Here is a 27,930-nt window from a genome sequence, read left to right as displayed (position 1 = left end):
AGCGATTGGTTAAAAAAAACTGTTATTCCTCTCCAGAATTACATGCTAATGCTCCGAGGGCATACGAGACAAATGAACATCTCTGTTTATGCCATGCGTTTTTGAAGGAAGGGTGCTTGGGGAAATCAAACGGGGCTCAGCGTTTTCACTTCACACGCACATCTGCAAATACAATGCGCTGCACATGAGGAGAGAGCGCCGGCCAAAGCCTGCGAGAAATTCCCCCGAGCGACCCTTGCATTGTCATCTTAGAATAAATTAAGATTGATGAGAGATTAAACACGGCTCACCATCCCCCAATCAATAGACATTGACTGACAATAAATTTGATTTTATTCTGCAAACCTGGTGCTCGGAGTAAGCTGTAGCTCTGGAGCTGTCGAGTGGCAGTGACGGGTGTTCTGAGAGGGGCCTCTAATTGCCAACGCATTTGAGCAGTCTATTCTTGAAAAGGTGTTGGACGAATAGGCTATACAGCCCATAAATTAAAAAACAAAATCGCAGCAGACATATAAGCCTATAGTTATTTGCCTACATTATTAGCGTAGATAGCCCTGCTCGGTAATACATAGGCTGCATCTCTATAGCCTATTCGTCTGTTTCCAATAGCGCCTTCTATTTGGTTGAATATATCTAAAATATCCCAATTCGATGTCCTTGTTTGTGATTCTTGGTACATAGCTGACATTAGGTCAGTTGTTCACACAGAGTCCATTAGAAAGTCAATACGGGTTCATGTTAAGTTTATATGTTATGTTAAACACACTGCAGTTCTTTGAAATGTTCATTTAGTTAAGGGGGTGGGGGCAGGTGTGTGAGCGTGTGTGAACGCTTCTCTCCCTGTGTGTGTTTGTGTGTGCGCGCGCGCGCGCGCGTGTGTGTGTGTGTGTGTGTTTGTGTGTGTGTGAGAGAGAGAGAGAGAGAGAGAGAGAAGCATTTGTGTCTGATCGGAGCTTTCACTTGCAGGCCCCGTGAACCTGAGCACCGGGGCACAGCTGGTCGCGCCAGCCGTTGTGGTGAAGGGAACCCTGTCCATCACTGCCTCGGAAGTGTACTTTGAGGTGGATGAGGAAGAGCCGAGCTTTAAGAAAATCGATCCCAAGGTAAGAGAGGGTACCTAACCCATTGATCCAATACACCACCGAATACCGCATGTGAAGAGTTTTTAAAACGTCACTCCCCCTTCAAACTAAATAAGTGTTGCACCTTCACAGCAATAAAATATGATGAAAATAGGGAAGACAAATGTTTTAATGCGCACAAAGTGGTGGTAAGCATGTCCCAATTGCTCTTTTTAAGGCCCGTGATTTTTCCTATTGCCAGAATAGCTTATTCCTGCGTGGTTGTTCCAAATTGTGAAAACACAGTATAATTAAGACATCGGAAGAAATATGGTGTTTACAAAGAAGAACAGGTGGTGTTGAGAGGGTTTGTTCTATATTTTCTGAGGCACATAACTTCAGCTGCTTCACTTGAGATGTTTATGATTTATAACCTCTCTGAATGATTACGCTAGCCTACTGATAATCGTCTGGCAACATCATAGGCCCTCAAACATGTATTGCATAGCATTTTGTTCGATTCCTTGTAATAAGGGTGATCTTGCGAAAATCACTCCTGGTGTATTAAAAAGCACACATTATGCCATTACTTTAGTTTATTCCGTTCCTTTTTTCCGGATATTTTAACAGGACGGAGCCTATAGGGTATCGACGTAGGATAGGTAGGCCTATGACAAAACGGATAGGCTATATTATGCGGTTCTCTTTACCCTTTGAATTCAGCAAAGCTGCAACAACTGACATTTGTGTATATTGAAACTAGCTTTTGTAATTGGGGAGGAATTTGTGTGTATTTCACGAATATGACCCTAATATTAGGCCAATACTACTACCACTCCTACCACGAAGCCTACTAATAACCATAATAACTAAGCGAATATTGGGCAAACGCTTTTAAATGTAGGCTATCCTGATAGGCATATATTGTACTTACAATCATGACTTTGGGCTATTAAAGTTACATGTGTTATCAGTTTGACGTGTAGATGTCTACGTCATCAAGTATTGATACAATTATCCCAATTTGAATTCCTTAAAATATGCGGTAAACAAACGTTTTATTTAGTCGGAAAAAATGAAGTGATAAACGGTGATAATTGTAGTCATACTTCATTATGTAGCCTAACGGTAAAATGTATTTTGGGATATGAACACTTGTCAGTTAAACTAGCCTACCTTATTTTGGGCATTAGAAGAACTGATAATGAAATTCTTCCCAAGAGAAATAAAGCAGCATTTTGTTTGCAGTAGCCTACATTGTTAACCCTTTTTACGTCTTATAAATGTATCTAATAAACATTTTACATTTTAACTTCATAAATATTTTGAACTATACGCTCTTTATACCATCACCCACAACTTATAGGAAACTCCAAGCAAAAGCTGGTCTAATGCGACGTTTTATAGGTCTAAGTTTTAGCATTAGCCCACATTTCTCTAAAGGTGAAAAGAGTAAAAAAAATAGATGTTAATTGTTGATTAATTCTAAAAATTCATAATATGTAAATAGTGAAACAAAGCCAAGTTCCAATTCTCTTTCAACTTTTGTTTTGACTTTATTAACATTTCAATTTAAAGTCACATCATGAAAAAGTTGAACTTGGCACGCTACAGTTTTATCATTTTGCAATTAAAGATTTTGTGCATATATTTAAATTAAAAATCTTCACTTTGTGAAAACATTTAAAACAACAAACATGAAATTATTACATTTAGTTTAAAATGTACCTTCATTTTTTTCTCTGACAATGTCCCAATGCATCTTTATGAAAGTCTTCTCTTGTGTGTTACTTTCGTTTTCCACATAGTCTGACACTGCTCGGAGAAGCGCAAGGCCATTTTCTCCACATTTAAGTGATGCAATCTCTTAAGGTCCCACATATGAGAAACAAAGTGTTCACGTTAGACTACAATTTGTCCAAACTTTTCGCATTGGTCAGGATTTCTCTCGCAAGTCTCCATGTCTGTTTAGCTGCTGCTTCAAGGGCTGAATGAGGCTTCCCCTGAAAAAGGTCCAAATTTGGTAAGAAGTAATGGGGGCATCGGCGGCACTGCAAACAAGAGATGAGCTGTAGCAGAATGCCGTTTAGTCGGTCCCCGAGGCAGGACTCATCCCAGTCGGTTTCCCGCGGGTGCTTCTCGCACTCATAGAGCAGTAGAGTCTTCATGTGATAGTTGTTAAGGGGCATGCCTGGCAGCTCCAGGTGTCGGTCGCGCAAAGTCTTTAAAACGGATAGACACTTCTTCCTGCAGCCCGACATCAGGAGTCTATTCTCGGCCTCACTGAACTGCAAGACCCAGGCGTCGCTCTCTGCTGAACTCTGTTTACCAGTTAAGGAGTAGCACTCCTTGGAGAGAAGATTGAATCCCTCAGCTTTCACTTCAGCGACCCTGTTGGGACCTGGCCATGGGATGTGAGGCATGGGCCACTGGGCAGCACTTCTAGGCCAGATACCCGTGCATTTAAAAGCTGGCGTGATCTGCACAACATACCTCTCTCTGATGCGCAGTTTAACCTCGCTGGTGTCAGCCACCATCTTGACCACGTCACGGTAACTGCATTTATCCACGGCCTGTGCCACAAGAGTCTGAAACCGAGAGCGGATCTTACGGGCCGAGAGGTAGCCAGAGGCAGTGATGAACTCGACCCAAAGTGACATGCTTCTTTTGCGGCCGTCACTGAGCTTCAAGACTGCACAGCCAGGCAGGGATCCGTCATCCACGAAGTTGAAGACGCCCATCTGGTTCAGGTAAAGCACCACCTCGAATTCGTTGGGTGCAATGACTTCCATGCCCTCGTAGCGCGCATCAATTTCGCTAAGAGAGCTTATGAAGCGAGGCTCCTGGACTTCCACCTCCTTTAGGACGTCCGATACAACCTTGCATACCTCCCGAATAGTTTTGGCAATCGCTGCTTTGCGCGTCTGACATCGTTCGTTGTAGTATTTGTTGAGCTGGTAAACCAGCTTAGCCTGCGTCGCAATCATGTTTGGGCAAAGGTCCGGGCTATACACCGGAGTTTCGCAGTAGGCTGACGGATCCAATGCTTACCGGTTAAGCCAGAGGCAGGGCGCTTCTGAGCAAAGGAAAAAATAATAGTGAAGTTTGCGCGCTCAGCGGATGGACGTCAGTTTCGAGAGGAAGCGGATAGAGATGCAACGCAATGTCAAACCACTTGTCTAAAGTGAAGTTCACGGCGCAAAGAGGGCTGAGAGGCAGGTCCGTCTCAGGTTGTGCACACGCTATAATATGAACCACTGGTTGTGATCACTCATGTCTCTTTACTCCTTTTTGCTGTGAAACCTGAACGTTTCTTCTGCGTGTGGATGTCCAGACTCAACCGAGAGCACTAGACCTGTTTAGTTTATGAATGGTCCCCTTGCAAGAGTGAAAGGGGTCGGGCTTCCCATCTTGCAATCAACGGCTGAGCTGTCACGGCGAACAACCAATCACAATCTCAGCCGACAGGCGGTTGTGGGCTGGTGAGATTCTCTCCTCTAGAACATCTCAAGAAGCCGCGAAGCATCCAGGTTAGAACAAACAATTCGTATTTACAAAACATATATGGGACTTCAACCTGCGAACCTATAACGTGAGATATGGTCATGGTCTTTGGTTAATTTGTATTCCATTTGCCTACCGGGTCACATATTGAGCATTTGCAAGATTATTTTGTCAATTGATCTTAGAATAGAATATCTCATTAACGTCATTTTCATTAGGCTATGTCCTGATTATTAACATATTTGTTTCTATCTTCGTTTATCTTGTCTGGTGAATGTACCAATGGTCCAGGAAAAGACTCGTTGTATATTATAGCCGTCCTTGTATTTGTGGAAATGTGTTTATGTTTGATACATTGTATGTTTATTTTATATATTTTGTATAGACTACATTTAAAAAATAAATAAAAGAAATATTTGTGTGTGGGGTAGACTATTTTGAACATATGGCTAGTGCATATGCAGCATAGGCAATGCCATGCCCTGCTTAGTCATGTGATTTACATATTAATGAAATCAATTATGTTGTTGGGTCACATCCTGCACACATCTTCGACATAGTATCACGTAAGTGCCTTATCTATTATTATATTATCCTATAGATGTTGAACAGGCCCGCTTGTTGTCACACGTCGCTGCAGTTAAACGGATGTTTAAACTGAAGTCCTTCATGTAAATATTTAATGATCGGAAGGCGTACTTGTAAAACTGAATGGCAATTCAATTTGGGAAAAGTGACAAAGCACGAAGTTATGAAATGCGCTGACCAACATTCACGGGTTTAAGACGAAGAGGAAAACGCTCATACGGCAGAGTGAGACGAAGCGGTCATAGATGCTTCGCTGGTATAATGCTATAACGTCTGTATGGGTTAAAATGCTATTTTCGCCCATTAAGTCCATTACGCCTATTTAAGTTAGCTCACCAAGTCTATAATGCAAAAATGAAAACATTTCATACTCAAACCATTTTTCTTTCATTATTCTTCTTCTATTTTAAAGATAGTGGTTATATTGCACATAATAATTACCCATATTTTACACGTTAAATATGAAATGTATGAAAAAAATGAAACATTTGATTCTAAACACGGCTAACAGACTGTTCGTGTTTCAGGCCATAATCATGTTTCATTCCTTCACTCCTAAATATTGTGTTGCAAATTGACATTACTGTGATCAGCACCTTAGCACATTCTTGTTGTAGCTTGGTCTTCTTTTCCGAGTTTTTTTTTTTTTTTTTTTAAGTAATAATAATTATTATTAGCCTATTATGACCATCCTTTTGGACATTGAAGTGTGTATGATGAATAATGTAGCACACAGGTTCTGCGGGGTTGTAATTGAAGCACTCTTATCACCCCGCGCTTCATGTTCGATGACTTAAGCACCTATCACCGTCTCCCTCAAGGGCTCTCCATCGTGCGAAGTTCAAAAACACAACAGCCGGACTTAAACCCTGTTGTGTAGCAACACAACTGGAAACACCTAAAGCTCCATGCAGGAAACCCCATTAAGTAATGGAGGCAAGCTATTGATCTGTAATATTATCTCACTATAATATAGTGATATTCAGAGTTTCTTAAAGTATTTGTCCTTATGAAAGTATTTATTTATTTATTTATTTAAAAAAAAAAAAAAATTTTTAAATCAAAAGCACAAAGTAGGAAACACCACCTGCCAACAGTGAACAAGATTTAGTCAAGCCCTGCACCTGTGCATCTTTTCGAGAGCATTTTTTTAAATGCTGGACTATTATTTTTTAAGAAAATTCTGATCATTGAACACTTTCCATGTTAGCTTGACATGTAGTTAAATATCTGAATAGTGTTGCTAAAACTGGAATAGGTGAACATGGCCTTCATGGAAATATTGTAGCATGCCCTAAATTGAGTGATTTAGAAGAGATATTGAAATAACACAACCATTTTGGCCTCTTCACTCTCATTCACTCTCAAGTTCATTAAACTCCCCTTTTAGCAGTCAGTGTTGTGGCCATAGTGAGGTGAGCTGCAGGAGACTAACTCCCCTTTTAGCAGTCAGTGTTGTGGCCATAGTGAGGTGAGCTGCTGGAGAGGCACTGCTGTGTGCTGGTGTGGGACTCACTCCAGTGCACCAGCCCCGGCATTAGCCTCTATGAGTGAAAGAAAAGTCACAGGTCTGTCTGCACGTATTCTGCTGTTTAGCCTACCCACTCAGCCTCTTTTGATAGCTCATATTTTACATTTTACGGGGAATGTTTAAAAGAATTTACCCCTCTGTTGTTAACCGAACGGACAAACACTTTCCTTGTTAAATGTATGGCATTTCATTGACTAAATCTCTTATCCATGCATTCATCAAACATAACTATGCCATAGGCCCTATAGGTGCTTTACGGGTTTGTTAAAAAAAAAAAAAAAAAAACAGTAACAAATCTTTTCTTGTGTAGCAAATGAAAAAATACTAATTACAATTTGCTAAGATCCATCTGATGCATGGTTCATGTAGAGGTTTGATTTATTACAAAGATTTTTGAAAAAGCACAACTGTTGTGATTTTGCATTCTTTTCCCCTGAATCACACTATACTGAGGGAGCAGTCATATGCAAACAGTTACTGCTCTCTTTCTCCTTGCCCTCAGCACTTTTTATATTAATGTAAGGCTGGTTAATATCAAAATATGGGAACCTGAAAGATTAATACCCACTCTTAATTCTGAAAATATCCTACATGTAGGGAGGCACGCTAACTACTGCATGAACGTGATGTATGGTGATGGTAAAAATGAGCATGTGAGAGCCATTTCACATACTTTACATCTCACCACAAGGTCATTGTGCTCATATCTGGACTGTATACCGGTGTGTGTGTGTGTGTGTGTGTGTGTGTGTGTGTGTATATTTATACAGTCATTGGTCTATATGTATTGGCTATATATGCCTGGTTGAAATTTCTGCATCACAGGCTCTCAACACATATTTTTGTAATGATATAATTTTTCATATATTTGATCATTATCACACAAGTAAGACCGAGATAGTGTCAGAGGACTAGGGGATAATGGATCTAAAGGTATGCCCATAGGTGTAATTCTGAAAAGAAAGAAATGTATTCCAAGAAAACACAGATATGTCATAAACGACTAGTTTAGTAGACACATTTTGTCGTATGAGCCTTGTCATGACATGTCGTCTCTGTATCCAAACCAAATCTCACACTTTTGTTTCTCATCTGGAAAAAAGTTTTTCTCAGTGCTACAATGCACTTTTTATATATGTTTCTAATATGTAACTCCGCTTTTGTTGAGGAGTTTTCTTTTTTGTGCATGTTGATCTGGGCTATTCCTTAATAATACCAACAAAACTTTAATTACATGCTCCTCTAACATCAAGAATAATCCTCAAAAGATGTTTAGCAGGCAATCTGAAGCAGTGGCTAATTTCTCCCTAGAGTCTGTATGCATGGCTCTGAGCTTTTGGCAAAGAGTAAGGCGGGCTGCTGTCTAGCAGTCACATTCTCCTCTGGGGTCTAAGAAAGAAAGAACAGACACAAAACAAATAGCTGTGGAAACATAGCAAAAATAACCCCTGGGTGAGATCCTGTCTGTGAGTGTACATTATAACCAGCAGGTTCACATGTAAGCACTGAGCGAATACTCCCTTAGACATCCAGGCCTTTACATGTTTGGTTTAAGACTGTGATATGGACATCGCTGAATGTTTTGACTGCTCAAAACATTTCATGATCATTTCAATTCTGCAACTTAAATGTGAAGATGAAAACATTTTTAACACATATACTTGACAAACTACTCACTGAATATAATTCATGCAAGTAACCGTAGTGGTGGAGATGGATGTTGTGTGCAAGCCGTTTAAAGGGCAGCCAGTGCTTAAGTGTTGGAGGAAAGTGCGTGTTTCAGGGGCCTGATACATGTCTCAAATGCAAAGCAACTGTTCCAAGAGGCCTTTCTGCTATCAGACTTTTCTCAGAGGTGGAGGAGGTCTCTTGCTATTCTGCTTTTTTTGGAAGACATCCTGCATTATCTGAGATGGTAAAGAGCTGCTTTTATTGAATGGCGAGGGAGAGAAGGGATGGATTCTGCTATGGAGCCACTTCTCTTTGATCAGACAACTCTGTGGTGATCCTTTCGACAGAGCTGGATGGTGTCTGATAAGCTCCTTCATCTCCTCCCTCCCTCTATTTCTTTCTTTCTCTCTCTCTCTCTCTCTCTCTCTTTCTGAAGAGTATAACTTGCTACCTGGCCAAACTCCAGTTGCACACCTGACTAGTGCTGTTACTTTAGTAATTTATAGTTACTGGTATCTGCACAATAACTGTTTTTTAGAGACTGATTAAATCAACTTTTTGGAAAGATATTTTCATGTGATAAGAGAAACCTTTTTATATGTAAACATCTCTTGCTGTTTTGATACAGAAATGATCAAAAAGCCGATTACAGTCTGTCTGAACAAGTTATTAGTGTCATACATGTATCACAAGAATAGAAACAACAATAGAAAGTTCTGTGACAAGGAATAGGATGAAATCGTTGCAAAATTATTATTATTATTATTATTTTTATCCATGCTTGTTTTTGTTCCACAGATGGTTTTGGGAAGCTCATGATATTCTTACTACTCTGTGTCGTCTTTATCTTTATGACCTCTAGTTATTATTTGAGCTCACAATCTGTTGTGCACTTTCATATTTTTTCTCTCTCCATATGTCAGTCTATACATGCTTAAAATGTTGTTCCTTCTTTAGCTCTCCCCAGCTGTACCTTTTAGGTTTTTAATGCGTTGTACAAACACAAGCTTTTCTCAGATCTCACCTGCATATGGTGCCCATGAAAAGCCCAAGGCACTAGAGACAGCCATTAGGAAGTGGAGGCAGGGTTTAACCCATTTCTTCTGTGCTATTTAACGGAGTTTCGCTCTGTTTTTTTGCCACCAAATGCATTTCCACAGATGGTCTGGTCATGAGCAATAAAGTCAACAATGATTAAAAGTGAGCTGAATGCATTTAATGACTACATTTCCCCCACATTGCCATGGAGCTCCATGGCGCGTCCACAACTCTACCAAAGAATAGAGACATTCAAAGTGAGAATTCTAGCAGTGCATACATTAGAATAAATTGGGCTCTTTGCTCTCCTCTAGAAGTGTGGAGATATAAATAAAGAGTAGGGAATTGAGTTCAGACGTCTGGATCATTCACAAGGAAAGAGGAGAGAGAGAGAGAGAGTGCGAGAGCGAGAAATCTGCAACAGTTTTATTCCTGTGTCGGCTTGAGTTAGCGAGCTTTGTGCTTTCATGGGAATGATAAGAGGGAGAATGTCAGTGAGAGTAGAGGTGCTTTTAGCTATCCACGACCCCCACCCCTTGCCCGCACTGGAAACCCGAGAGGTGCATGGATGGCAAGACATTCACACACAGATGCATACACACATACACCCAAGTACACAAATTCAGAAACACCACCCATTTTTGAATTCTCTCTCTCTCTCTCTCTCTCTCGCTCTTGCTCTCTCCCTCCCTCTCCCCTTCTCTCTATCTGTCTACCCCCCTCACACATCCTCTCTCATACACACTTGTGCTCTCTCTCTTTCTCTCTCTCTCTCTCTCTCTCTCTCTCTCTCTCTCTCTCTCTCTCTCTCTCTTCCTCCCTCTCTCTCGTTCCCATGTCTGAGGGCTCACATGCGTTAGCTTGGTAGACAGCCCCAAAGAAATCAACCAGTGGTACTAATTGCTTGGCAGCCCCTTCCGCATCTGCCAGGCAGACTTGATGAGGTCATCTACCAGATGGGTGTTCCCCTACCCCCACCACCAGCCCCACTTTAAGTGGGGCTGCTGCATTTATACACACCAGGGTAGTTCCATGCAAACACACAGTGTTACATTGCAATGCTTATGGCCATTTCCATTGGGTAATCGGGATGTCAGTCAAGATGGATGTGTAGCATACGCTATCATACTGTGTTACGCATACGCTAAAGTTAATGTTTACTGAATGGCTGACATTGAAACAGAAAATCGGTTGAAGGCACTTGCCAGAGCCATGTTAAGCAAGAGTGGAAGTAAAAAACAGAAAACAGGTCAAAATGGTCGTGCATCCCCCCCTGCAGTTTAGGAGTATGTGTATTTTACACAACTGTTATGAATACCACTCATGGCTTGCACCCTTCCCTCCAGACACGACGAAGGTACGCGTGGCAAAGATAATCTCCGAAGATGGTGATATTACACGATTTCATACAAATATAATGGGTCATTCCATGTCAAATCAGGGAAAATCCAGGAAAATGGTTGCTGCACCGTCTCCTATTTTGCTCAAAGTTCTAAGTATAAGTAAGGTATGTCTACCTAATATTTAGGTCCTGTGAAATATTTTTGTTAAATTATAATATTTTTATTTTCATTTTACACTCTCAGAAATGCCTTATCTTGGAGGCCATGTTTGGTCATTAATATCTAGAAAATTATTATTCCTGCCAAAACTTTGTACGGTGGAAGTTCTTGTTATGACTGGACCGTTAGAAGTTTGTACTGCATGCACATTAGTTTTATATAACGGTCCTAGATATGGAAAAAAGGGCACAACCGGTGACATTGAGGGTCTTGTAAACTCATTTTCTGTATCTGCATGGCACCAATCATTATTTTGTCTGCAAATACAATACTTTATTAATGTTAAACCAATATCTGCAACAAATGCACATGAAGATATTAAGGATGAAATGGATTTTTGGTAATTTTCATAGGTATAAAATGGTATGTGGGCTAGTAGGAAGTACTAGTAGTAGCTAGTAGGAAGGAACACAAAAATCAACATGGGAATAGCTCAGTGTATAGTCATTTCATGTGCCAATGATGTACCATGTTTCATTCATGCATAATTACACTTACTTGGTTACATTGTATACCTATGGGTTTTCATTCTGGGCCCTGGGGCAAAACAATGATTTTGACTCAATTTATTGATCTATGGTACAACATTGGCACTTTGTACACATAGATTTTCAAGTGCCTACTAGCTACCCCACATACCATTTTAATCCTGAAATCCTGAAAATGACATAATAACACAACCTCCCCTTGTTTAATCCTTAAAATCTTCAAGCCCCATTATATGTGGAGAACTCATATTGGTACAACAGTAAAACAATATAGAATGTAAAGAAAAAATAATTGATAGCAAATGCATACAAAAACAAGTTTATACTACCCTGTCACTCTTTTTGCACCTGATTCCGAATCTAGAGCCTCGTAGAAAATCAACGAGAATGCTGTAACACTTTTAATGGTTTAGTCATACTGAGAACATGTTTGTCTTCCACCCTTCAAAGTTTGGGCTACCATAATGTACTAAATATATAATAAACTTTTCATTATATTAATGCCCAAACATGGCTTACCAGACAATGTGATTTTTAGACTGTAAAACTGAAGTAATTTTAAGGACTGAAAATAATATGAAGACATAGGATTTGAACAGAAATATTTTACAGGCTTTGGTTCTGGGACCCATTCTAAGTAAGTATAAGTATAAGTATATATACTCTTTTGATCCTGTGAGGGAAATTTTGTCTCTGCATTTATCCCAATCCGTGAATTAGTGAAACACACACAGCACACAGTGTACACATTCTTGATATAGACAAGGTTTGAACAGTATCTGAGACGGTGTAGCAACAACCGGAATGATGAATTATGTAATGACCCTAATAGTAGTGTGTGATTCTCTGGGTCAGGGCAGAGCAAGTTGCAAGGCTTGTTCTCCGTAGAAATGTAGGCACACAATTCTCCCTGTTCCAAGTTAGTTTACCATCAGAAGGACTTTGAAGCTGTTATTTTGAGGTAAAACCAGTCTTATAACCAGGCACATATGAGCTTTCTTCATATTAAATTGAAAGTGGTTCTAATACTGCTAAATATCATTAAACTTCTGTCACTTCTGGATAAATAAATGTAGGTATGTGGATTTAGATCTCCCAGTATTTTCTTTTACCTGCTGTTTCAATTATTTCTGCTGTACAGACCCCCTGTTCACTGCTAATTGCAGAGGAGGAGATGGCATGGGGGAGAACCAGGGGGCTGATCAAAGAAAAATGTTCTTTTTGGCGGGGTGGCAGTTCCAAATCGTTAGACCGGTTGCATTGACCAGTGGACTCCCCACCCCTGCCCCTCTGCGGCGGACGACCTTCGGCTGCAGCTGCCAGTCAGAGTGTCAGGCCCTTTGAAAGGCCTATTGATTTTTCAGTTAGGCCTAAGTAGTTTGTGAAACTGCTAACGGCGGGCTATAGCAGGTATGTCATTATCAATGAGCTCAAGAAGTGAAGCCATGCCACTTTTCGGTCAGTCATATTTATAACCCCTCCTCCTGTTACACACACACACACACACACACACACACACACACACACACACACACACACACACACTGTGTATTGATGGAGCGCATCCTGGAAGGGTCGATAAATGGTGCAGGCGCACACTGGGTGAATGATGAGACTCCTTGTTCTCTTCCTCTCCTCCTGTAATTGCTGCACCTGGAATGCATTAAACATTTCCGTACTCTGCTCTCATCATTATTATCAGTCTTATCACACACTCCTCTTCCGACACCTTCCTCTGCACTTCTTTCACTGGAGAAATTGTGATTCGTGCATATAACTTCATATCTCCTGTAATGTTACATTTCGTTGTCCCAGTAGTCATAAGGACTAGAGCCGGTGTGAAGTGTTCCTGATCTCTGGCTAGCTGTTTTGTTCAGTCATTCAATTATTTTGTTTTGATCATTCTAAAACTCCCTGAAGTAAATGGCAAGCTTAGCGGCAAATGACTAGGGATCTAAGTTAGTGGAGACAAATTGCCCACTTCCTTTATCCATCTTTGGCTGTAGTCTTTATCACTCTTCTCTTAACCACATCAGTAGCTGTGATCCATTCGCATGGGCTGTGCTCCCTACATGCGTGTGCCTGCAGAGGTTATCCCACCAAAGATGGGGCCACGCTGGTGAGATGAGGTCACTGATCCTGTCGTCTGATAAGAACTCTGGGTAATAGAAGTCAGAGGTGCATGCCGACTCCGCCATCATACTTGCCTGCCTTCAAAGTCAAGGAGGGAGAGGGATGTGAGGAGCTCTGGCCCATCATCAGATTTACGGGGCGATTCCCGAAACCGCCATTCCTCCGTGAGACATGGACTTTTATTTGTGGGGACTGACATATCATTCCATCAGCCAGATCAATAGATCAAGCCCTTCAAGCATGTCTACTTTATAATGGCCCTATATAAGAGAGTGTACTCTGTGTTTTTGTTCTCCTCCAAGGATCGGGTTTCAGGTGAATAAGGGTCAGAGAGGGACATCTTCACCATTAATGTTAACCTGATTGAGTTGTCTTGGACTAGATGGACAGATGAATGCTTCCTCGGTGCTATACATGTGTAATGCATCCAATTGACAGCACAGTCATCACTTTGCTATTTGCTTTCTTAGCTCTTTTCTCTGGTGAAACAGAGATGCATATCATTTAGATCAGTCATATCGTAACATTCTGTTTATTGGGTTCCCTTTATTCTGGAGATCGGCTGTCCATCTCATGGTTGGTGCATGATGTAAGATGTAAGATGAGCTGTGTAAAGGGGGGGACGCAGACTGGCCCAGCCGAGGGTTGTTATTGATGTCAGCTGCTGTAGGGAGACCATTGCCGTGATGATAATCACACACTTTTTTAAAAGTATTTTTTCCCTTCTCAATTTCACTCTCACTGAAGATAACATTTCTGAAGAACTGTCCTCCTTCATGCTCTCCTGAGTGAGTCTTTCATAGCAGGGCCATATGTTTGTGACCGAGTGAGGAGCGTCCTCCCCTCTCTCAGTGGGTCTTGTGAGTGAGTGACTAGTGCACCCCGGCACAGCACGTGCAGGCTGATCGATGGAGCTGCTTGGTTGTGGATGCCAGGGCTGCTGCTGTCTCTGTGTGTTACCCTCAGTGCAGCCAGTCTGCTCATCAGAGCCGTCACTTTCCTCACTACATGTTAGTTTCGCTGGCCATTAGGAGTAGATGAGGAAGCTTCAGTCTTTTAACTTGGCTTTCATCATGATGTCTGAAATAGATCATGTAGTTTTGATTAGTTATTATCCCTTGACATGAAATATTCAGTCATATTTCTTGGCTTGAATGTTTTAAAAATGTGTTTTGCATGTTTGTATTGGTTCTGTCCAAGATTGTTTCTTCACTCACTCAGTGTTGTTATAGTAAATTCTTGCTGTAGCAATGACATGTCTTTGGGGACTCCATGTGGATAGTGGACTGTGGCTTTCATTGGCAACTCTGAGATTAAAACCTCTGTGTGTGGTGTCAGTGCCGTCAGACGTAGACTTGCAACACCTATAAATTCCATAACTCTGCGCAAACAGGATGACATTTGTTCAGTGTCTGTGGTTTGACAAGGCAAATTGTGTCCGATTGAGCTTCTCTCCCTCCCGCCCTCCCCCCAGATTCTGCTTGGAACTCAGAACATACTTAGGCAACCGCTCAGCCTGTTAGTCATTATTGTTGTGTGTGCTTATGTGTGTGTACGTGTGAGGGTCTGTGTGTGTATGTAGTTTCACACTGTGACCACAAGACTTTGAAATGTGATATTTGTTTTTTTACCTTCAAGTGGGACACCATTTCTGCCTCCCCACTGCCAGTCTGAGTAATTCGTGGAGGACTCTGAAACTACTAAACCTGTCAGATGATTTGATCAAGGGTTTAAATACCAACGGCATTCTCTCATGCTCCTCTATAGCATGTGACCACCACCCTGCAGCACTAGCATCTCTATCTGCACATTGGTCACTGCTCCATGTGGGGATTTGTGCTCAAAGTCTCATATATTTCCACTGGGTTACCACTTGAATGTCTACTCAGTGTGTTGCTAGATTCTCCTCTTAGTAGTTGTTTACAACTCCCAGGAACATTTTAACTAAGGACCCTCAAGTGTTTTTTGAGAACGAGATCCCCCTTTAAAACTCTGTATCTCCCAAACAGTGACCACATTCCACCTCACCCCTCCTCCCCTCTGCACCTCTTTCAATCCAATTAATGACTTGACAAAAGGAGGATTATGGAAGGTTCACTTCAGCATTACTTGAAGGCTAGTGTGGTGAGGGGGGCCCAAAGCCTGTCCACAGGGAAAAGCACAGCGACTGGAAAAGCACTGGTTTGGACCGTAAACCTGTGTGAAGTTTGCCACTGTTTCAGTGTACTGGCCTGAGTGGACAAAGCTTTGGGCTCTTGAGATCTGCTAAGCACCCAATGGGTTCGGCTGTCGCATCAATTTTCTCTGCACCTCTCACTGTGTACGGCACGCTCACAGCCCCTTTTCTCTCTAGCCAGCTGAGGACGGGGAACTTTTGTTGGATCCTTCAGCAAATCGCCCCAAGTATGTCCCTTGTTAAGATTCTGGATACATTATTTAAAGCTTTTCGCTCAGGTCAACAATTGCGGTGCTTCTACCTAGCAGGTCTATAGTGCCACGTAGCTCGAGTCCACAGCATGTGATGAAGGCCCCTCTGATGGAAGAAAGTCCCCAGTCCAGTCAATTCAGAGGCATTACTAACTGGGCATTCTACTGTGGTGGCCATCATAAACAGTTCCCCTGCATGAAGCCAAAAGACTTTGAGAGAGAGTGTGTGTATCTTGGCTGATTTGCGTACGTCCACTGAATTTCACGCTCCCCTTCTCTGCACTTATGTCACCTTTATCCCTCCTTTTCTTTTTCGTCCTTCTTTGGTGACCAGCTCTGCCCTCTGTGACCCCGAGGTTAAAGCATCCTAAATCTCCTTCCAGGGGTTTGAGTCAGGGCTCCAGCAGGAAAGGGACAAGAGGGGGACTTCCTCACCTCCAGCTCTCCTGATCCCTATCTCACCGGGGTCTTTTTAAATCACTTCTCTTTAGGCCAAAGCACCAGTTGTCAGGTCCTTTTTGGAGTGTTGTGGTGATGTAGTCACTACTCCATATGAACATGTTTTGCTCTGTTTTGTGGCTCTGTGCGTTTCTGCTGGTGTTCTCCTAGTTTGCCATATTCTGACCTATGCAGTCTTGCTAGAGCCTTGGGTTGGCCTGCTAACTCTAACAGAAAGGCTAAATGTCTAATGAGTCAATGCGTTAAAGGCTTCACTTCTCCTCCAATTAACCCCTCGGGGTTGCCGGCATTTTTCTAAATCCACACAAGATCTTTCCCTTTCTCTGTCCCTCTTTCACCCTCTCTTTCTTGTTTTGTTGGCACTTTAAAAGGCTAAGCTGCAGGCATCAGTGCAGGGGGAGAAAGGGAAAAGACTAACCAGTTGGCAAACACAGGCCAGAGGGGAACAAAAAGGCTTAATCCCCATCAGGGCTAAACTCAGACTAAATGCCCGCAATGAGCCCTTTTCAAAGAGGCCTTTTTGCTTCAGCAGGTCCCTCCAACCACAGCACGTCCCATGTCTCTGGTGGGGGTAAATACCCAGGAGTGGGTCTGCGTAACTTTTCTTAACGCCAAACGCAAACCGGTCCTGTTTATTTTCTTGTTCCAGCTCACACTCCAGCAAGCACTCACATGTGTTTACTCTGCCGTGTGTGTAGTTTGTTTTACTTCACAAGGCCGATAGAGCTCAGTGTTTGACAATAGCAAAGGAGTTAACCCACTACAAGACCATAGAACAATTGTATCTATCAATCATATGTCAATGACATTGGAGATTTTATAGATTTATGAAAAGAGTGAGACGAGACCGCTTTTAATATTCTCTCCATAGGGGGGCCTCTTGGTTGATGATGGTGTTTGATGACTTGTAGATCTAAGCAGAAAGAGAGAGTTCATGTGTTTCCGTGATCTGCGGATCCTCTGACCGCTGCTCTCACTGTGGGGGCACATTCTTCTCTTCTCAGAGGATCACTGGTCAGCTCACCCCCTGGCCCCATCTGCGTCTCCACTCCACCACATATCACATTCTTGTATCAAACTGTTTTTTCTGCCCTCACCCCCTCTCAAAAACACCAGGGGCAGAACAAAAGAAAAAGGGAAGAGAATGTGACACTTTCTTTCTCTCTTTTTTCCACCATCGTAGCCTTCTCCTGGTATCACTCAAGCACAAAAGCAAATCCGCCCTAATTGGCTCCAGAGTGCTGCAGGAGAGCGGCGGTGCCTTGTGCAGGGAGGCCAGCTAGCTCTGCCATTGGTGCAGATTCTCGTTAGGCGGCGGATCTATCCACCCCTTGTTAGTCTGATGAACTCATAGGGTGATGGGGGGCTGACATGTTGTTGGGAGAGAGAGAGATGGAAGTTGTTGGTGGGGGGGGGGGGGGGGGGTGATGCCAGAGCCCTGAGCCCTGAGCCCTGAGCCATCATGGGTGCCAGCCGCAGTGCGCGTTCAAACATCAGATCGCATTAGTTGTCGATACTGGCGGACTCGTGCGCGGAGACATGCTGGATGTTTCCAGAGGGTCCTCGTATTTGTCCTACCTAATTTGACTTCATACACACTGGAGCAATGCACTGTGTTCATCATGTCATGATTTGTCCAGCACATTAGTCCTTCACCCAGGCTATGCGAGTCCATAGCTTCACATGCAAATATACACCGTAAACAAAGTGATTGGTAATTTGAGCCGTGCTTTAACAAGGCTGCTTCATCAATGCTGTGTTTAATAAGCACACTCTCGCATTACACTGTGGGGGTGTGCCTGTGATGTGGTGTGTATGTAACATATGGCTTAGCTAGATAGGGTCTGGCTTTCGCCAAGCTTCAATACGGCCCCTGTCTCAGTCTGAGAAGACACACCTGCAGACGTGATGAATGAATACCCAGGCGTACATGCACAAATATTGTCACACTGACACCTACATAGACACCTATGGGTAAGCACACACCAACATACAGACACACATGTACTGGATATACACACACGCATAACAGACACAGAGGAGGCAGTGTTTAGAGCTTGCAATAGGTTGGGTGTGTGTGTGTGTGTGTGCGTGTGTGTGTGGGGTTGTTGTGTATAAAGGGCTCTTTAGGAGATCAGGCCAGGTTTTTTGGCCCTGAGAAAAAGAAATGCTTCCCACTCCCACCCCCTTAACAATTTTTATTTGCCTATGAATTCTATCAAGTTGTGCACTATTCCCACTGGCTCAGGGGCCGTAGTGATGTTGATTGATCACCCCTCTTCCTCCTGCTCATTAATTTCTTCACCTTATCGCCCACAACACTTCATCTGACCAAAAGGTAATAATAACAGCCTCATCCATTATCCTTTAACTCTGTTAGCCATGCGGAAACACTTAATAACAGCATACAAATTGAACTTCAATCACCTCCTTTTCCTCTCACAAGATGCCAGGGCATATTCAACCTCTGCCGCCCAAACAGGCAGACCAAGCCGTGCTGTTTTCTCCTCCTCCCCATCTCTTTTCAGCACCCTGTGGTGGATAGCAGGCGGTGGAGAGTAAGGGATGTAGCAGTGTGTATGCAGCTTTACATGCAGGTTAATAAGAGGTGGAGGCTTTAAAAAAAGAGGTGATTCTCTCTCTCTCACTTGCTTTCATTTTTTTGTTTTTTTCTGGAGAAGCTTATCAGCCTCAGAACACAAGGACTCCTTATGCCCAGCAGAGAATGGCAACCCCAGACTCATTTATCTTACTGTGTGAGCGCTGTTTCCAGATAGGGTTTTTTTTGGCTGGTGTGCGCTTGTCTGTCTGGGGTTATTTCCAATTAAACAACTTTCAAGTGTGTAGTTAGTTAAAACACTTTTATATTGCAACAGCAAGAATGTTCTAAAAGTGGTCATGTTTATTGACTATTGCACCATATGTTAAACTGTGTGTGTGTGTGGAGAAGTGAATACAGAGATGTGGGGGATGGGGTGGGGTGGGCTCCTTCATCTGTCTCCCCCGGTGAAGTGTTTTTTTCTCTGTGACAGAGACAAATGACATCACTCAGAAATGAACATGAACTCTCTCTCTCTCTCTCTCTCTCTTCTCTCTCTCTCTCTCTCTCTCATGCTCTCACTTTCCCCATTTCAGCCACTGGCCTTTGTTGTTTGCTTCGCCTCAGAGTCTTGGCTTTGAAATGAGACCTGGAATCAAATCAATCCTGAATCAATATAAAAGCTGCGACCCATGTGACATCAACCGAGACTATCGGATTTATTTTCCTTTCAAGCTGAAAAATTAGCAGCAGCAAAACTTGTTGGGGAATAATTTACCAAAAGGGCTGTTCATACGTAAAATGACCTCAGCGTTTCCTGCCATTATTACAGTCGTACTTTCATTTTAGCCACCTTTAGAAACATTGTACCATGAAGTCTCCTGAGATGGAAAGCAGGGAAATTGTAACTATTAAACTAAACATCATGACTAGTGTATCCCACCATAGTGCGGTCTCTTCCCGAGGCCAGTGTGTGGATGTAAGCCGATGCTGCATTAATTCTGTGTGTGCTCCATCATGGGGAGCATGGGGCGTGTCCAGTTCATCAGGCCTGAGGGCAGCATCTGGCCGTGATCACGCACACCTGCAACCATCTGGGGCTTCAGATGCACACTGTCTAGAGCTGGCCTCAACACGGCACTCACACTCATTAGCAGACATGAAGACTAGCCCTGGCAGCTTTAGCAAACAGACCTAGAGATGAGCGGGACGTCTCCACTGGACTTGTTGACTGCATTCTCGGGCTTGTGTCCTGTCCTGTCCTGCCCTGCCCTGTCCTGTCCTCACCTCCCCATCCTGACAGCGCATGTGACACCGGGGCCAGTTCTTTATGCCCACCGTCACACAGCCGCACACACCTCCCAATCCATCACTGGCCGGCAGCCCAAGTGGGAGTGCGTTGGATCTCACCATAACTCTACCTCAGACAATAATGCCGTTGCCACAGCCATTTGTCCTGCTGACGTTGCTGTGATGTGGGGGGTGGGATGAGGATGGTTCTCCAGCCTGTAGGGACATTTGATTTCACCCTCTTGTTGTCTGAGAGCCTTTTTCATCTGCAAGGAAAAAACACAGAACAATTGGGAGTAATTCACAAGGCCCAGAGGTTCGCCCAGTGCATTGGTCCAGCACAAATGATATATCACACGGCCAGACTTGTCATAGCCACCCTCTCAACGCTGGAGAAGACCACAAACACATCCATTTAGCCCTCAGCCCCCCTCAGAGAAGACTTGTCACGTAGACAGGCGTGGAAAGATGGAAAGTCTACCTCTAACACATCTTCTGTGTTTGGTGGTTCATGTTTGAGAGAGAGAGAGAGAGAGTCTGTCATGCTCTGTTGAGTATATGGGTCATGGGTGTAAGTGTGTATTAGAGAGTGTGTTAACACAGCTTAGAGAGGGTTAATTGTATCAGAGGCCTGAGGTGGAAAGAGTAATAAAGCAGACAAGCTTATGAATGCAAAAGGTCCAGAGGTGTCTGGACTAGATCAGACAGATAGACAGCCATCGCAGGCATTTACACTGCTTTATTATCTCTCACAATGGCACAAATATATTTCTTTACGTGATTTGGGGATGAGGTTGTCATGGTAACTGGCTGCTAGAAGCTGGTACCTCTGTCTCGGGTCCCGTCAGTCGGTAGATGATGCCGCTTGGGTAGCCGGACAGACCACTGCCTAATCCACAATTAATTGAACTCCAGAGACTTTGAAGTGAGGTGGCGGAGCAGGCAGGATCCCAACGCGCCTCGGCAGAGGGGCCCCAGCTGCTGAGCAGCTCTCCTGCCACCCCTTAATGAGCATTTGGAAGTTTAGCGTTAGCTGCGGCTGCATTAGAGTGTTTGTGATTAATTTGGCCTTTCCCCCATCAGTGGCCTACTGGTCTTTTTCTCCTCTCCTCTCCTCTTCTCCCCTCTCCTCTTCTCCCCTCTCCTCTTCTCCCCTGCCACCCTCAGCAAGTACACGGTACAACCACAGAAACAGGCAGTGGAAAAAAGAGAGAAAAAACAAATGAAACAAAGCCAAGAACTAAAGATTGGATTAGCATGAGTGTGTGAGAGAGAGGCTTATGGGAGAGGTGAAGTTAAAGCCAAGCGTGTGTGTGTGTGTGTGTGTGTGTGTGTGTGTGTGTGTGTGTGTGTGTGTGTGTGTGTGTGTGTGTGTGTGTGTGTGTGTGTGTGTGTGTGTGTGTGTGTGTGTGTGTGTGTGTGTGTGTGTGTGTGTGTGTGTGTGTGTGTGTGTGTGTGTGTGTGTGTGTGTGTGTGTGTGTGTGTGTGTGTGTGTGTGTGTGAGCGTGTGTTAGGAGGTCTGACAGCCATCAGGACGTGTTACTTTGACAACTGAGGCTCCACTGAGAAATTAGGCACTGCTCATCTCAAGGCTTTTGCCTTTTTTCCCATTGTTTAGTGTCAGCTGACAAAATGCTACTTAACCTCCTGCTCGCACTGCCGAGCAGGGATTTCTCTCATTTGCACTGGCTCCCCACACAGAGCAGGACTCCATTCACTAGCTATCCAGATTATTCATCATTAAAAGGGCCTGGTTTTGAAAATGTTAAAATCACTCTTGGCCTTGTACAAAGGCTTATCTCTCAATCTCTTGAAGTAGTGTCATATTGACATAAAGTATCGCAGAGACAACTATGATAATGAAGCCCCAAGGATATCAAGTTGTTATTTTTCCCACCTTTAAACTACTGATTGGCTTTTAGTGAAGTGAACAGCAGCCCTCCCCCTTCTTTCTCTGAGGGCCTGAATGAGGCTCATTTCCTCTGTAAACGAATCTCTTTTTCATGGGAGAGCTGATCAATAACTCACATTAATCCTGCTGCTGGCAACCAGCCGTTGCTCTGGGTGATAAATGAAAGTGACCGTGTACTGGTCTCACTGCCCCTTGGGCTTCTCTGCTGTGCTCTGGTGCAGATCCTGACCTACACCGAGGGGCTTCATGGGAAATGGCTGTTCACAGAGATCCGGGCCATCTTCTCCCGGCGCTACCTCCTGCAGAACACGGCGCTGGAGCTCTTCATGGCCAACAGGAGTAAGAGTGCCATTACTTACCTCTGCGGTGCCAACACAACACCATCCTGTTACTGTTTGCCATCTTTTGTTTAGCTTCTGTTTGTACTGTAGATGAGCAAAATGGAGTGCATTTAAAAAAGATTTGAGAGAGTAAACACCATACAGACACTACATGTGTTTTACCATGTTTTACAATACACATTCCCCCCCCCCCTTTCAATCCCAGTAGTTTGTGTCTCCCACTGTTCTATCTATCTGTTCAGTCAATAGGATTCCTATTGTACAAACTGCCAGCCAGACCGTTCACCATATTCAGTTGTGTTTGCTTTGCCCCCTGCAGCTGCGGTAATGTTCAACTTCCCAGACGTGGCCACGGTGAAGAAGGTGGTGCATTGTCTGCCACGTGCGGGCGTGGGCACTAACTTTGGCCTCCCACAGACAAGGTGAGTTTCTCAGAACAGGTCTATACACACTTTTCATTTGCTCTCATGCTCTCATCACTGGCACTTTCTTACCATGCCGTTATTTCAGCAAGGAAAATAATGATCTCATTCGTAATAGACTTTAGTTGATTTCAGAATGTCCACAGATGCGGGTTTTAGAATGAAACGTTGCCCTGTCTGTTTCACATTGAGGGCACTCTCAAACCTCCTCTCTCTCTCTCTCTCTCTCTCTCTCTCTCTCTCTCTCTCTCTCTCTCTCTCTCTCTCTCTCTCTCTCTCTCTCTCTCTTTATCTCTCTCTCTCTCGCTCTCTCTCTCACACACACGCACACACGCACACACATACACACACACACACATAGTCTCACACACAGTCTCTCACACACACACACACACACACACACACACACACACACACATAGTCACACACACACACACACGTCTGTGGTGTAACGCAGCCTAATTACTTTCACACAAACACAATTGCTCTCATTTATTTGTGTCAGTGCTGTAGAAATAAACAGTGGGCTGTAGAGAAGCAGCCTCAGGGCAGGGGAACCCCACAGTGCTCCGCTCCACTCAGCTCAGCTCTGCGCAGCGCTGGCCTGGACTGCTCAGATGGAGAGAGAGTGGAGCAACGTTGGCATATCTGCCTTCCCTAGCAGTGGCTGAGGCTCCAGAGCACAGCCATATAGCGCTGCACATGTTTAATCATGGCCACTCTACACATACATTGTGATTCTTTGACTTCCTGCAGAGGTGCCGTAGCTCTGTGTAATTGTGTGTGTGTGTACTGTATGTGGGGCTATTAATCAGTGTGGAGAACTGGGCAGCCCCCAGCCTCTGAGGCCCGTGAACACCTGTCCAGCCCAGCGGAGGCAACAGTACTTGCTGTGTGACAGAGCTCGACTCAACTCCGCCCGGGCGCTCTATTCCCTCGCAGTGCATGGGCACGGGCTGGCATGGGAGGCATTCACTGAGGCCTAATGAGTCTAATCTCCCAGGCTGACATTGATGAATTCCTTCATTTGGCTTTGTTTTAATTGCGTTGTGGGTCGTTTGTTTTGCCATCCGTTGTTAGTAGGGGGCAGGGGGGTGACAGTTTATGCATTCAGCAGGGGTTCCCACATGGCTGTATGATGAATGGATCAATTCCTGCTCACATCACAACTGGTGATCCACTATCTGAGATACCAGATCAAGTACAGAAAGAGGAAATCTGCTCTCCCTGATTTTGTTTATCTTCATGATAGCAATGTCTTATGTCATTTAAGTGTATATCAGATAGATATATCATTGGTGCCATTGGTGAAAGGAAGCTGAGTGAATAAAGAATGATTTAAAGAATGTCTTTGTTTAATAATTTACTTTTTAATTAATATTTTGTACCATAAGATGTCCAGTCTTATTGTACAATCTTATTATTATTAACTGTTTAATGTATTACATAACATATTGGCCATGAATATATTGGAAACTAGTGACACCACAAGCTTTGCTTGTGCTTTTTTTTGCACAGGCGGATCTCACTGGCGAGCCCAAAGCAGCTGTACAAGGCCTCTAGCATGACTCAGCGCTGGCAACGGAGGGAGATCTCCAACTTCGAGTACCTCATGTTCCTCAACACTATATCTGGTGAGTACCTCATGTTCCTCAACACTATATCTGGTGAGTACCTCATGAAAAATAATAGAAGAATCTGAACATACACCAGCTAAATATGATAATATTGCCATTAAAGAGCCTGTGTATTCAATGTAACTGCTCCAGAAGTAATACAAGAGAGTGCAGTCCAAAGCTAGGTGGTTTGCATGCTAACTTTAGGGGATATCAGGACAACACAGAGCATAGGCCTTTATGGCGTTACATAACAATGGTTATTCACATTCTCATTCTGTTGTTCTTTCTTATCATTACTGAATGGCGGAAGAGAACAAAAATAAATGTCATTATGCCTATCTCATTGTGCATTGTTCTTCACCTCTGTCTTCAAGGTCGCACGTTCAACGACCTGAACCAGTACCCGGTTTTCCCCTGGGTCATCACAAACTATGAGTCTGAGGAGCTGGACCTCACGCTGCCTAGCAACTTCAGAGACCTGTCCAAGGTAATGACAAATCCACTTGTTCTCGCCCATTAGTTCTCACTGATGAGGATATTGATGGGATTGGAATGGAAATTGATTTAGCCCAAAACTGAAGTAAATAGTGTTTCTTTACCATGGCTTTCTATCAAGCGCCCCATTAGCACAAGCTTTCTTTGCCCTATCCATCTCAAGCCCCCAAAGAGACTTGCTCTTGTTTTTCAAACCTAGTGTGTCTCTGATGTTTTGAGTTGTCCTGGGCAGTCGTGCAGCAGGCTGAGCTTTTGGCTGCGGAGGGACTCTGAGGCGTGTGACGCTGATGAGTGTCAGAGGGAGCACGCAGGGGAAAGGGCCTCACAGCTGGGAGCGCAGTGCTCCAAACACGGACATCAAATAAATGCGCAGATTGGCTGCTGGGCTCAGATCAATAATCCTCCAGAATCCTCCTCCTCCAGCTGAAGGTGGCCAAAGCTGCAACTTCACAAGATAGCATATCTCCCTGCTGCTGTAAAGACTGCCAGCCTTTATCAGACTTCATTGTCTTGAAGTGGAGAGTTGGGAGTGGGGGACTGGCCTAGTCCATGTGTCAGGCCCAACTCTCCCTCTTCAACGTGCTGTCCTGACTTGGCTCGCCGCTGTCCACCCCCGCCGTGCGTCTCTGCTGCGTCCTCTCTGAGTCTGGGAGCAGGGAGGCGAGGAGGCGTCTGGCAGGGCTGTTTCTCCACAGCCCCAGGCGCTGAGAGAACTTCACTGGTTCTGACAGTCAGAGAGACTCCCCCCACTGCAGGCTCTCGCTCCTTCTGTTGCGTCGGCTTCACTTACTCTCCGTCTGGATCTGTCCTGCAGTCTCTTTTTTTCCCCCTCTCACTTCTTTTCCTACGTCCTTTCATTTCTCTTTCCTCTGTTTGTGTCTCCCCTCTTTTTCCCCTCTTCTAGTCTTTGTTTGTGTACGTGTTAGTGGAGGCACTCTGTTGTCTGAGTGCTTGATTTGGGGTGGCTGAAATCTGACACCCTGCTGTAGTTTGCTCATCAGATCCAGTAGCTCATGTCTCGGAAAAATATTTAAAATCATCCCACTGTGTTTCTCTAGCCTGGGTATACTCACATGAACCTTTGGCAAATTTGGGATTTGCTCTGCACGTCCGTCTGGCAAGGAGGCCATTGAAGCCCATTTTCAATGTCCCTAAAACACAGGCAAGCAAATACAATTGCTAATCCGAGATTGCTACACTTTTGAAACAATTTGGTAAGAGTTTAATGCACCAATTTAAGTTTAATTTCACTGCTAGTTACGCCCCTGCTGGAAGTCGTTAGTCAATGAACCTTTTCCAGACCCACTCTCAGTTACAGTTGAGTAGGTCTGCGTGCTAACCAGGCTAGTGTCTCTCCTTTCCACTTTTTTTTTATTTTTTATTTCCCTCCCTCCCTCTCTCTCTCTTTTCTCTTTCTCTGTCCCTGTCTCACACACACACACACACACACACACACACACACACACACACACACACACACACACATATACACATGACACTCTCCTCCCCCACCCTGATTGGCTGACCAAAGTCCCTGAGGAGCCAATTAGTGACCTCTTCGTTGAGAAGCTTGCTGTTTGCTGAGTAGTGGGACTGGCAGCCCGGCTGCTAACAGGAACCCTGTAAACCTCACCCTCTGTCTCTTAGTTCTCATCTCAATAGCATGCCACTGTTTTTAGATCTGCACTGACACAAACAGGCATTCGGTTAGACAGGCTGGGTGTAGTGTACAGAGTGCATGGACTATCAGTTACACCGGCTAGGCATTTGACAGAAGACAAAATGTAGTCTGTTTAGATAAAGAGTTTACTTATGGAGACCAAATGGAAACAATCCAAAAAAGATCAATGAATGCATGTACCACCCAACAACATCTCTGTTTTGGCCAGAAGAACTTTGATCAAAAGACTCCTAAGAAATTGTTCATATTATCAGGTAGTCGAGAAAGTGTCTTAATGGGATTTAAGTGACTTAACTTTGACTGATGCTGTCGGTTTACTTTGATGTGGATCTAGTTGAGAATCAGAGGCCAAGTTCTGCATTCCACTGCAGATATCCATCAGAAGGCTTTTTTGGGGACTTTCATCATGTCAGGGAACTAGCGCACCTCCTCCAAAAGAATGCAATCTGTGACTTATGCTTGAGATGGAGCAAGGAGCCAGAACAATAGCTGTGGTCCAAAGGGTGTGTTGGAAAGCTTTCCTGGTCCCTGTACATTCATGTTAGTCCACATCCTAGGGAGGATGGAGGATTACCCCTGGAGTGGAGTGATGGAGGGGGGCGGCCACCACTCCCCTAAAATGGCCGAATAAATCTGAGGCTAAGAGCTCAAGGAAAACAAAGGGCCACAGTGCTAATGGACATCGGCTACCTGCAAGGGCAGCACGTTAGGGGGCTGCAGGGTGTCAGTGCAGGACGGATGCCGGTGGCGTCTCGTCGTGGGCGTCTTTCATTCCGACTGGAATGCGCGGTGATTTAGAGCAGAGAGAAGGGGAGGCTGCCTGTCTCTCCTGGGCTCTGGGGAGAGTTCAGCCAGCTAGTCGTCAGCGCACGCAGACCCAGCGTAATACACAGGACTCCTCAACACATTCGCTCTAATGAGGAAATCTCATCTTGACAAACTCAGACCCACAATTTTTGTTGGAACGTTTTACATTTTATTACAGATGAGCAGCTGGAGGATATTTTGCTTATGTACAGTATACTGTATTATTTTAACGGGTTTATAAGAGCTTCGAGGCACATCTCCCAGAAGGTATTAAAGTTGTGGTGGTGAACCCAACATTCAGCTGCATGTATTCTTGGGTGTGCATATCTGGGTCTGATATTGGCATGGGCTGGAAGGTTCAA

The 27,930-nt window shown here is 44.0% G+C and overlaps 2 protein-coding genes across 7 annotated transcripts in view; one reads left to right on the top strand and one right to left on the bottom strand.

Annotated features, from left to right (window-relative positions):
* The window catches only part of lrba (LPS-responsive vesicle trafficking, beach and anchor containing), a 205,339-nt gene that overhangs the window by 122,523 nt on the left and 54,886 nt on the right, over positions 1-27,930 (top strand). For all 6 annotated transcript variants that reach the window (XM_076294354.1, XM_076294353.1, XM_076294352.1 and 3 more), the window contains 5 exons: positions 967-1,103; positions 22,425-22,542; positions 22,864-22,966; positions 24,485-24,600; positions 24,960-25,072. In XM_076294354.1, the coding sequence (XP_076150469.1) occupies positions 967-1,103; positions 22,425-22,542; positions 22,864-22,966; positions 24,485-24,600; positions 24,960-25,072 (587 nt within the window). The remainder of the gene's footprint in view (positions 1-966; positions 1,104-22,424; positions 22,543-22,863; positions 22,967-24,484; positions 24,601-24,959; positions 25,073-27,930) is intronic.
* mab21l2 (mab-21-like 2) lies at positions 2,949-4,455 on the bottom strand. Its single transcript, XM_076295905.1, has one exon. The coding sequence runs from the start codon at positions 4,046-4,048 to the stop codon at positions 2,969-2,971; it is 1,080 nt and encodes a 359-aa protein (XP_076152020.1). The 5' UTR covers positions 4,049-4,455; the 3' UTR covers positions 2,949-2,968.

This window comes from Alosa pseudoharengus, unplaced genomic scaffold, assembly GCF_046254945.1.
Source record: "Alosa pseudoharengus isolate Yale_2024_CS ecotype anadromous, Long Island Sound unplaced genomic scaffold, YU_APseudo_1.1 YU_APseudo_1.1_scf_2, whole genome shotgun sequence".
NCBI classification, from domain to species: domain Eukaryota; kingdom Metazoa; phylum Chordata; class Actinopteri; order Clupeiformes; family Clupeidae; genus Alosa; species Alosa pseudoharengus.
This window is presented reverse-complemented; position numbering and strand designations above follow the sequence as displayed.